Raw genomic sequence first — 11,405 nt, 5'->3', positions numbered from 1 at the left:
TTCAAACAGGCAATCAGTTTCCAAACATAGACTAATATAAGATGCATATTGGAAGACACTGAGAATTTATGGATAAGATAAAATTGGATCTTAACCAATTAGAACATGATTTTATTCAAATCATGTTCTCTAACTCTATTTGAAGGGAACTTGTTCACGGTGAAGGGACATAAAATAGTGATTAAAGTTTGAAAATGTAGTGTTAATTACGAAGATTAAAAATGTACCCGTTTGAAACCGGTAGAAAACGGTTGGTATACCGGTTTTTGACACTTTTCGGTAGCGGTATGAACAAAACTGCAGGATACTGAAAAAATCGTCGATTACAAGCAGAAAACTGGATCGGTTATTGAAACCCCGAAAAACAGATCAATTTTTTTAATTTTTTTTTTATAAAGTTTATGTTCAATGATAATAATAAGATAAATGATATATAGCATCATTATTTTTCCATCACTGCCATCAGCGTCCTATGTGGAATAACACGTGGGACCTACCACTAAGAGATTTAATAAACTAAAAAAATAACTTTTCCCTTATTAAAAAAAATAACAGTAGGTAAATTTCTCTATATCCCTCTCGTATTTGTAGAATACATACGAAATGCTAATGATAATATTTGTAGAATTTTTCCACTTAAAAAAAAATTAAAGAAAACGTTTCAGGTTCAAATTCATTACACAAGACACTGAACTTATGAGTCTATTGCATTACTATAATAGCTCTGTTCTAATAGATAAAACATTGTAATAAAAAAGAAATCTCCAACCTCAAACTCAATTCACTTCAATTCGACTCCCCGCAGTTTCCCCTCTACCTCCTCGGAGCGGTGAAGTTCGACTTTGAACTGGGAAATCGACCCCTTAAGGTCGCCGCAAGTCCGGCGAAAGCCCTCGGAGGCTCCGGCGGGGCACTCGAGCTCGCCTCGACATTCCCGAGGGATCGCAATATTTTGTCCAGTGCAGCCCAGCACTCTGCTTAAATTAAAAAGCAAGTTAAATTAAATGTAAACAGCAAATTAAATTACACCTGAATTAAATTAGAGAGAATGTTGTCTTATATAATATTGACAACCCAATATTATACCCAAACAACTTCTTCCTCACAAAAAAATGTCGACCATCATCGATGAAGCACGAGGCCACATCAGAGCTTGCCAGAATTCTCTCGCCGTAAAACAGGACCATCGAAAACAAAGGTGGACCAAGATTTTACAAAGAATGTTGTCGTATATGTTGCTTCGTCTTCTCCATCGGACGGAGACGGCTTAGAAAGTCAAGTTAAGGGCCAGTCGAGACGTCCCACACCCTGTTCAGATCACCCCCGACCAGTCAGCTTCGACCAAAAATTGTCTTGTACAAAACACATTTTTTCAACTTAGTTGTGCTTAGTTGATTCTACTCCTTTACTTTTCTACTCGCTAATGAGTAAAATATATTATTATTTTGTATAGTATTAAACAGAGAAAGAAGATACATGAGATAAACGCATTCTCTTTGTCTTCAAAAACTTCTTTGCTCATAGAATTTTTTTTGTTTATGTTTTAGTTTACTTTTTACTCTTTAATATTGCCTCTATGTAATTTTCTTTTGTATGAAAATAAAAAGCTTTATGTATATTGTTTTTTTTTTAATAAGTTGTTGTTTATATATTAGGGGTCATTATTTAATTTGGAGTTATTAACGGTAAAAATACTCAATATTTTTTATTTATTGCAGTTTAATACTCATTTTTTTAAAAATTGCCAGAAAAATACCCAATGTTATAATATCTTTTTACCGTTATTACTTGTCCGTATAAATGAATGGAAAGAAACATATAAGTCAACTAAATGAGAAAAATTTAAAAATAAACTTGTTTGTTTAATACTGAAAAAGCTAGAATACTCTTTATTTTTAAATAAATTACAAATATATTGAAGTAACAATAAATAAAAGCTAGAAGCAATTTATTTAATTTTTAATTTAAATTTATTTATTTTCTAAAGCATTAAAAGAATTAAAAATAAATAAATAAAATGCTATTAACATGAAGTTTGCCATAAAAAAAATCGTGTATATAAATATACATGCTCATGGTGAAGAAAGAGATGAGATGAGAAGATATAGAATTTTTAATTTTTTGTTTTTTTAACATAATAAAAAAAATTAAGTTTTTTTTTTTTTTGCTCTTTTAAATGATTTAGTTGTGTCTTTCCATCCATTTTAAAGAACAAATAGTAATGGTGGAAGAATATTATAACATTGAATAATTTTCTCACAACTTTTAAAAAATGGGTATTAAACTGCAACAAATAAAAAATATTGAGTATTTTTGTCGCCAATAATAATTACCGCTGATGGCGCTGATAGGAAAAATACCTTTGCCATGTATCATTTCTTTGGTTAATGGGTGCTGATAGGAATATACCCATTCTTTTTCGCGTCGGCTATAATACATAATGTTGCATTTTAGTTGCGCCGTAAGTACTTCTTCGGTTAAGTTGGATGGAAAAACACGTGAGAACCTCTGATTTAATGAAAAATTAATATTTTTTTCTTAAAATTAGTTCAACATTAATTATATCATTTTATTATACAAAATATTAAAAAAAAACAAATAATTAATTATTTTTAAAACTAAACAAACATTTATCATATCATTGTATAATGCAAAAAAATATAAAAGATAAAAAATCTATTTCCTCATTAATACAAATAATATTATAATAAGTATTTTATTATTGTTAAAACAAATTACTGATATGTTTGTATTATAAAATGATATAACAAACGTTTAATCATTTAAAAAAAAACTTAGTAATAATATGATTAATCTTTACTAGCTTTAAAAAATATACTTATTGAATTTTTTGTAATATAAAGTATAAACTAACGTTTAATTAGTTTGAACTTTGAACATTTTTTTGAATTCATGAGAGATATTTTTTGTATATAAAAATATATACTAATTTTAATTTTTCACCAAATCAGAGATTATTACCTATTTTTCCATCTAAGTTCATGATGAAAATATCTACAACGCAACTAAAATGAAATATTAAGTATTATTGCAGATGTAAAAATATATATATATATATATAAATATATTTTGGGTAAACATTAAATATTTTGTCATAATTGACCATTTCTTTAATAATAATTATTAATTACACTCTAGTCTACATTTTACTCTTTTTTTTTTTTTTTTTTCGCGCTCAAGTGTACATGGATACTTCGAAAAAAAAATAAAACTAGCATATCTGAATTATGATTTTTTTTAAATAAAAAATTTAAATAGTTACAAATATGAATTAAATTCGAATAATTACATATAGTGTGTCTGAAAAATTCCGATCTAGTAAGAAGTACGTGACGTTTGAAAGAAGTAAAGAAACGCCGAGAAGTCGTTGTCCGATCCGATTTGCTACAGCCAAAAGAATTTTCCGATGAAATCGTTCGACATTTAACCTATCAAAACCCTAGAAATCGATGTCGAATCTCAACAGGCCGTCTCCGCCGGCGTCTCCGGTGGGTCCTCCTCCGCCGCCACCGCTTTTGCCGGACTTATGGGACCGGATGCTTCCCGGCCCGCCGAGCCGGAACAACTTCGGAGCCTCCGATCTCAGCTCCTCTGGCCTTCTCGCATTCGGTGCCGGAAGCTCCGTCGCCGTCGTGGACACCCGATCGATGCAGCTCGTCGCCACCGTTCCAATGCCTCCGCCGCCGTCGCAATCGTCGTCGTCGTTCGTCACAGCCGTCAGGTGGTCGCCGCTTCCTCTTCCGCGGGATCTCCTCTCGTCGGAGATCTCGTCTTCGTCGCACCTCCTCCTCGCCGCCGGAGACCGGCAGGGTCGCATTGCCGTCCTCGATCTCCGACTCCGATCGCCGATCCTCTGGCTTGACACTGAGCACGGCGGCGGAAAGTTAGGGTTAGGGATTCAGGACCTCTGCTGGATCCAATCCGGCATAATCGCCGCCGTCGCTGGACCGTCGTCTCTCTCGCTTTACAGCTCCGCAACCGGACGGTGCTTCTGGAGGTACGACGCCGGATCGGAATTTCTCTCCTGCCTCCGCCGTGATCCCTTCGACTCCCGCCATTTCTGCGCGATCGGTCTCAAAGGATTCCTATTGTCGGCCAAGGTCTTGGGAGAGGACGAAAACGCTGTTGTGATCAAGGAGATCCAGATCCGCACCGACGTGTCAGAGGTCCTGAGGATGGAGAAGGACTCCGCTGCCGCCGGGAATGGAGGGTCAACGTCTCTGTCGTCGCTGCCTGCGGCGGCGGCATTTCCGAACCACGTGGCGAAGATAGCGTTCTCGCCGCGGTGGAGGAACGTGGTTTACGTTTCGTTTCCGAAGGAGATGGTGGTGTTCGATCTTAGGTACGAGGCGGCGTTGTTCTCCACGGGGCTCCCTCGCGGCTCCGGGAAGCTCGCAGCGGTGTTGCCGGATCCGGACAGCGATTTGCTCTACTGCGCTCATTTTGACGGGAAGCTCAGTACTTGGCGGCGCAAAGAGTAAGCTTCCGATGCAAGTAACTTGAATACGGATAAAATTTATTGTTTGTATAATCTGTTGAAGGAAATCATAGATTCTAGAAGATTATTAAATGTTATTGCACAGAAGTTACAAGTTTGGATGGACTTTGGATATGGAAATCTTTGCTGTTCTATTCTGGGTTGTGTGACAAGAGGAAATCTGGTGTATGATATTGGGAATTCAGTGCAATATGGAATAAGTGAACTCTATAGGCTAGTTACACTTCATATTAAAATGCAGGCACTGCTAAAATGCATTAAATCTGTAGTAAAAGGCAAAGAATGTAATAGCTTCAGCGGGAAGCAAGTCGTATTTTCATATGGGGATGGTTTCTTGGTTGGTACTTTCTAGTTGCTACGCTCTCCAGCCACATTTTCCATTTGAAAATGTTTGTTACTTAGTGTTGTTCTGTTTGTTGAGCCGTTTTCTCTAGAACTCGTATGATTGAGTTTCAAATTTTACAGAGGAGAGCAAGTGCACTACATGTGCTCGATGGAGGAGTTGATACCCTCGTTGGGCACATCTGTCCCTTCTTCTTCGCTACTTTCCGTCATTGTCTCACAATCAGATTCCCCTTTGCAAAGTGTGTGTAAGCTTTATTCAGACGGACCCGATTCAGATCTCCCCGATGAGGATTTCGATAGTCCTTTTGATTTCTGCGACGAACCCATTCTGGTTTCCAAGTCGCATTTGATCTCCATCACCGATGATGGAAAGATATGGAACTGGCTATTTACGGCTGAAAGTTCTGAAGATTTGGAGAAGGAAGATGCTACCACAGGCACTGTTGCAGAGACGATTAAGGAAGAGCTTACAACGGTGGGGGGAAAGAAAAAATCAACCAAAAAGCAGGGCGATACGTCATTTAAGGTATGTCTTGCCTGTTAAATACATTTTGGAAATTGTGTTTTGGAAAGGTTTGTGTCTATATATGGGGAGATTTTATACTGAAAAAGCATACACGTCCGCTTCTACTAGTGATTATTCTGGTAATGACTTGATAGCCATTTTAGATTCAATTGTAAAAATAATGATTTTTCACTTGAATATGTTAAAAGCACGTTAGCTGCAGAAATCTAACCCAGTCTTCTCTTTTTTGCTCTTTTTTTTTCTTCTTTCTGATATCTTGCTCTCTTGATCACGAAACACAGTCATGTTAATCAGTGTTAATTGTTGATTACTTTCGTTTTGTATTCTTAGGTAATTTCATTTATGCTTACATGCGAAATCACTGATGCAGATGAGCCTAACCGGCCAGCTTCAACTTCTTTCGTCTCAAGTGACTATGCTTGCTGTTCCGTCACCTTCTTTAACAGCTACTTTAGCCCGTTAGTCATCTTCTCACTACTATTACTATGTGGAATTTTCTCTCTTTTTTCTTCCAAATTAATGTTTGATTATCATACCATGACTTCTACAGAAAATTCTTTGTAAGCGTAATCTTATGTGACTGATTATCGTGAAGGTGGAGGAAATTATCCTGCTGTAGCTGTTCCATTGGTTTCATTGGGAACTCAAAGTGGAACCATTGATGTTATCGATGTTTCTGCCAATGCTGTTGCTTCAAGTTTTTCTGTTCATAGCGGTATGGTTAGGGGACTACGGTGGCTCGGAAATTCTAGGGTGGTTTCGTTTTCATATACTCAGGTAACTACATTAGTTTTGAATGTTATAGATGCTTAAACGCATTTTTACCCATTTTCAATGAATTTGTCGAGGGAAATTCATAGAATCAACCTTCCATTGAATTTGACACTGATGGAACTATATCGTTTGTGGAATCAGGTGAATGAGAGATCTGGCAGTTACATTAACAAGCTCGTTGTGACTTGTCTTAGAAGTGGCCTTAATAGACCATTCCGGGTGTTACAAAAGCCGGAACGAGCTCCCATAAGGGCTCTTAGGACGTCGTCCTCTGGAAGGTTGACCTTGAATACATCGCTAAATATGTGTTCAAGATGATTTGCTGATTTTGCATTTTTAACGATAGTAACAATTTGGCAGGTACCTACTAATTTTGTTTCGTGATGCACCAGTAGAAGTGTGGGCAATGACTAAGACTCCAATTATGGTATATCTCTACACTTTTATATTTCATCTTCCCAGTTCTCACCATTACAGTTAAAATTTGGTATTTATTATTCTTCTATCACTTGTAGATTAGATCATTAGCGCTTCCATTTACGGTACTGGAGTGGACCCTCCCAACAGTTCCACGACCTGGTCAAAGTGTACCAGTTAAGGAAACACCCTCTTTAAAAGAACAAGATGTTGCATCATCAGTTGATTCCAGTGAGTGTTTTTTTTTTTTTTTGGCTAGACATTTCGATATTAACTTTGTTGCGTGTTAATGTGAACTGGCACCGGTTTTTAGAGCAAATGAAAAAGCTAAGTTTAAGGGGTTTTTTTTTTTTTTTTTTTTTTTTTCAATAGGGACAGATGGATCTCAAGATGATACCACAGAAAGCTTTGCCTTTGCACTAGCAAATGGTGCTCTCGGTGTCTTTGAGGTTCAAGGAAGAAGGATCCGTGACTTCAGGTACTAGTATGTTTTAATGTTTAAGTATTGCATAGTGGCTATGACTATGTTGATCACATTTGTGTTACCGTGAGCTGTATCATGTATAGTTTAAAAAGGTGTTACTTTCTGTTGCCACTTATTTAATATGAAATTACACTTGTTGTCTTTTCCTTAATTTTCTTACTACATGACATTTGCTTATTTCTAGACCAAAATGGCCTTCTTCTTCATTTGTTTCATCTGATGGACTAATAACAGCCATGGCCTACCGGTTGCCTCACGTCGTACGTTTCACAATACCTTTCACATCCAACTTTAACATAAGTGGGCATAATATTCTCTGCTAAAGATACTTTTTTTTTTTTTTTTTTCCCAGGTCATGGGAGACCGGTCAGGCAATATTCGCTGGTGGGACGTAACGACTGGACAATCTTCCTCATTTAACACTCATAGAGAAGGAATCCGGCGAATCAAATTTTCCCCAGTTGTTGCCGGGGATAAAAGTAGAGGGCGAATTGCTGTGCTATTTTATGACAACACTTTTTCTATATTTGATCTTGTGAGAGCGAATAAACATCATTATTCTTTTTTATTTACTGGTTTTCTTTATGAGTAAAAAACATAATGAATTCAATTAGATGCACAGTGATTTGTAATGCTTGTACTTTGGCTTTTTTTTATCCTCTAGAAATTATGTCTGACGCAAATTTTATTGTGATCTTCCTCTTTAATTTCAGGATTCACCAGATCCAATGGCTAATTCTCTTTTACAGCCTCAGTTTCCTGGAACCCTTGTGGTGGAACTCGATTGGGTACCTCAGCGAATTGATAAAAATGATCCATTGGTTCTATGCATTGCCGGAGCTGATAGTAGTTTTCGCCTTCTGGAGGTTAACTCGTAAGTTCCAGACCATTTACTTGCATTAACTTTGAGGTTGAATATAATAAATTGATTTTAAACGAGAAAATATTACTCTTAAGGTATTAATAGGGACCGGGCAAAAAAGTTAAATAATCACGACTGCGTTGCATTAAAATATATTTATTATGAAGATCAGAGACGTCTCCGCTTTATTCTTTCTGACATCAGATTGCTCAGAGCATGTTTAAGCTGTCGTACCATCTATCTTAAAGTGTTTTAGTAATTATTTTCTACTATGATATATAACCAATTATCCAATTGACATCAAATCCAATGTGTTTCTGCTTGTTGCTGCCATCAGATTTTTCGGAGTATGTTTTAGCTGTTAATATACCATTGGTCTTATTCAAGTGTTTGAGCAATAAGTTTCATCTCTGATGCAGACCCATCTTTGCATATTGACTGCCCCTCAATGCCTTTTTGGTAGCATAAGTTAGAATATTGATTTATAGCTATAGTCAACTATTAACTTTTAGAATGTTGATTCATTAGCAATGGTCAAGTACTAACTTTACTTTTGAGTCACTAAAAATCACTCTTCATTTGAATGCAGGTATGAGAAAAAAACTGGCACGCCACAGATGCGGAATGCGAAAGAGCGGTTCAGACCAATGCCTTTGTGTTCTCCGATACTACTTCCCACTCCTCATGCCCTGGTAACGTAATTTCATTCTTCTTAATTTAGCATGCAAAAACTCACATTTCATGGCGGAGTATGAAGATAATCCAGTATTTTTCCTAAACCGGGGAATAAGCAAATTGTGTATTATAATGAAAATGCAGTTCTGAGCTGGAGAAATGCTCCAGCTAGACACGGGTCGCAAGTAGCAGCTTCAGTATCCACATAACAACCTTAAAACATAAACCTTATAGTAACCCACATAGTACAATTTTTTCTTTTGTCAAGACACTTATCCTTGGAACAATGAATTAATTAGCAATAACCCATCATTGGCATCGTGAATCATGATAATCGAGCTGTTTCATGTCATCTTAATTGATTTTTTTTCCCTTTCTTTTATACAGGCATTACGCACAATCTTACAACTAGGGGTGAGGCCTGCTTGGTTTAATACCCGTAGTACTGTATTAGAAAAGAGACCGCACTTAATCCCTGGAACTCCTTCATCCAGCGGAGATCTCCGAAGTTACATGATAGATATTCCTGCGATTGGTGACCCTGTGGTACCCGAGTTGCTACTTAAAATACTAGAACCTTATAGAAAAGAAGGTGAGGCTTTCATAGTTCTTATATCACTTTGAACCCGAGGGTATTAAATCGATTATCTCTTGTCAACTTTCTCTTGACTTTTGTAAACCATGTAATGTTCAAGGCTGTATACTTGACGACGAGAGGGCAAAAATATATGCTAAGGTGGTGAACAAAGGTTGTGCTGTTCGGTTCGCTTTTGCCGCCGCTGTCTTTGGCGAATCATCGGAAGCACTTTTCTGGCTACAATTGCCACGTTCTCTCAAACATTTGATGAAAAAATTAGCGAACAAGCCTTCACAAAAGGCTCCGGTATCAGAGGCTAATCCGGGGCTTGACAACACGGCTATGTTGAGTAGGATAACGTCGAAAGGGAAATCAGTCCCTGAAACAGAAAATAAGGATACATTGGTAAATCAGATAAAAATGTTAATCAATGGTTCTTATTTTTAAAATCAGATCATTTTCTCATTAATAAACTCCGGTTGCTATTTGCAGAATCAAGTTAACCTCAGCTTGATGGCTTTTGAACAAGAAGAGCTTTGGGGGAATGCCAACGAGCGTATCAACTGGCATGAGAAATTGGAGGGGGAAGAAGCCGTCCAGAATCGTGTACACGAGTAAGTGCTTCAAATCTCATTTTGCTTGCACATATGTGGATGTTGAATTCTTTTATGCGAACGTGTTACTCATATTCCCAGGATTCGACACGTAAATGTAACAGAGAAGGCTTCATATTCATCGTACCATCTTAAAAAAATCTTAGAATCTGTAGTTATTTGAAAAGTACGACATATCAACCGTTGATATTTTGTTTTGTGGTGATTTAGGCTTATCTCTGTCGGGAATTTAGAAGCGGCAGTAAGTTTACTTCTTTCAACTAACCCCGAGAGCACATACTTTTATGTGAATGCTCTACGGGCTGTTGCTCTTGCTTCTGCTGTGTCGAGTTCTCTTCTTGAACTTGCAGTTAAGGTGAGTCGGGTATTATGGATTGATATTTCGACAAAAAGACCCGTATTCAGACTAAAAGTTTATAGCATATATTATTTTTGGGATATACTTAACTGCGATACTATCATTTAGGTTGTGGCAGCCAACATGGTCCAGACTGACAGGTCACTCTCCGGTACTCATCTGCTTTGTGCTGTTGGACGATATCAGGAAGCTTGTTCTCAGGTTAGGCTCGGCTACATCACAGTCCATCTTTTCTACGTAACTGAATTTTCTGGGACCTCGCTACTTTGTCTTATGATTTATTCTTGGACTTCTTTTGATTTGATTTTTTTGTGCAGCTACAAGATGCTGGATGCTGGACTGATGCAGCAACTTTAGCCGCCACACATCTCAAGGGTTCTGATTATGCGAGGTTTGAATTTCTCTCGGTAATATTTTTTTGTAAAATAATTAAATAAATCATAAAAACTATTAACATAACTGGGTATTGCCAATTTTGTTTAATATAATTTAATAGGGTATTGCTTAGATGGGCTGATCATGTGCTTCATGCCGAGCACAACTTATGGAGGTAACTCTTTTTTGCATCGGTTTAACCAAACTCTTAATCGTCAAACCCTCGGAATTTGACCTAAGTCGGTAAAAATTACAGGGCTCTGATATTGTATGTGGCGGCTGGAGCGCTGCAAGAGGCATTGGCAGCGCTTCGTGAAGCCCATCAACCCGACACGGCCGCCATGTTTGTTCTCGCCTGCCGTGAAATTCACTCCCAACTCGTCTCTGACTCGGACGAAGAATCCAAAGAGACATTGCTGAATTTGCCGGGCTTGGAGCCGGAGAATGAAGATGTTGTCGCGGTCAGTGAATATTACGGACAATATCAAAGGAAATTGGTGCATCTCTGCATGGACTCGCAGCCATATTCAGATTGAAGCTCTGGACCTTTTCTCGTTTCTCTCTGCCAAAGTACTGGTGATGAAACCCGAGTCACGATTTATTGCCATTTGATTGTTCTTGATGATGGTGGGTTTGGATGGATTTTTATTTCCGGGTTTTGACTGAAGATGTTGTACGACCCCCGGGAATGGAAAGAAGATATCCCAATGATCAAATCACAACCTGATGGCTGTGTTTTAGCTTTTATGCATTTGTACAGAAAATTTTGTTGACCATTCTTTCATTTTTTTTAGTATATTGTCATTGGTTTTAGACTCAGTTGATAGAATTGAATTCAAATCATATGAATTCTTGTGCGTTTATGTGGCATTCTTCTCA

The 11,405-nt window shown here is 37.4% G+C and overlaps 1 protein-coding gene across 1 annotated transcript; it reads left to right on the top strand.

The window, feature by feature from the left end:
- Positions 1-3,306: 3,306 nt before the first annotated feature.
- LOC149397921 (Transducin family protein / WD-40 repeat family protein) lies at positions 3,307-11,387 on the top strand. Its single transcript, XM_089614780.1, has 20 exons — positions 3,307-4,498; positions 4,985-5,390; positions 5,761-5,848; positions 5,986-6,167; positions 6,306-6,442; positions 6,525-6,591; positions 6,680-6,812; positions 6,954-7,059; positions 7,250-7,325; positions 7,418-7,600; positions 7,779-7,939; positions 8,517-8,619; positions 8,990-9,194; positions 9,298-9,584; positions 9,672-9,793; positions 10,004-10,148; positions 10,260-10,352; positions 10,469-10,542; positions 10,648-10,701; positions 10,783-11,387. Exons 1-20 carry the CDS (start codon positions 3,471-3,473, stop codon positions 11,060-11,062), a joined length of 3,930 nt encoding a protein of 1,309 aa, XP_089470906.1. The 5' UTR covers positions 3,307-3,470; the 3' UTR covers positions 11,063-11,387.
- Positions 11,388-11,405: the final 18 nt, after the last annotated feature.

The sequence above is a fragment of the Urtica dioica genome, chromosome 5, assembly GCF_054948205.1.
Source record: "Urtica dioica subsp. dioica isolate 48M chromosome 5, U.dioica_male_clone48M_v1_H2, whole genome shotgun sequence".
Taxonomy (NCBI): domain Eukaryota; kingdom Viridiplantae; phylum Streptophyta; class Magnoliopsida; order Rosales; family Urticaceae; genus Urtica; species Urtica dioica.
Note: the sequence above shows the minus strand (reverse complement) of the source record. Positions and strands in the feature narration are given on the sequence as shown.

What these genes read in the sequence shown, in the direction of transcription:
- LOC149397921 (XM_089614780.1), top strand. Translation starts at nt 3,471, where the DNA reads ATGTCGAATCTCAACAGGCCGTCTCCGCCGGCGTCTCCGGTGGGTCCT. An exon ending in AGAACCTTATAGAAAAGAAG is followed by an intron (nt 9,195 to 9,297) that starts GTGAGGCTTTCA and finishes GTAATGTTCAAG; the next exon opens with GCTGTATACTTGACGACGAG. An exon ending in TTCTTGAACTTGCAGTTAAG is followed by an intron (nt 10,149 to 10,259) that starts GTGAGTCGGGTA and finishes ACTATCATTTAG; the next exon opens with GTTGTGGCAGCCAACATGGT.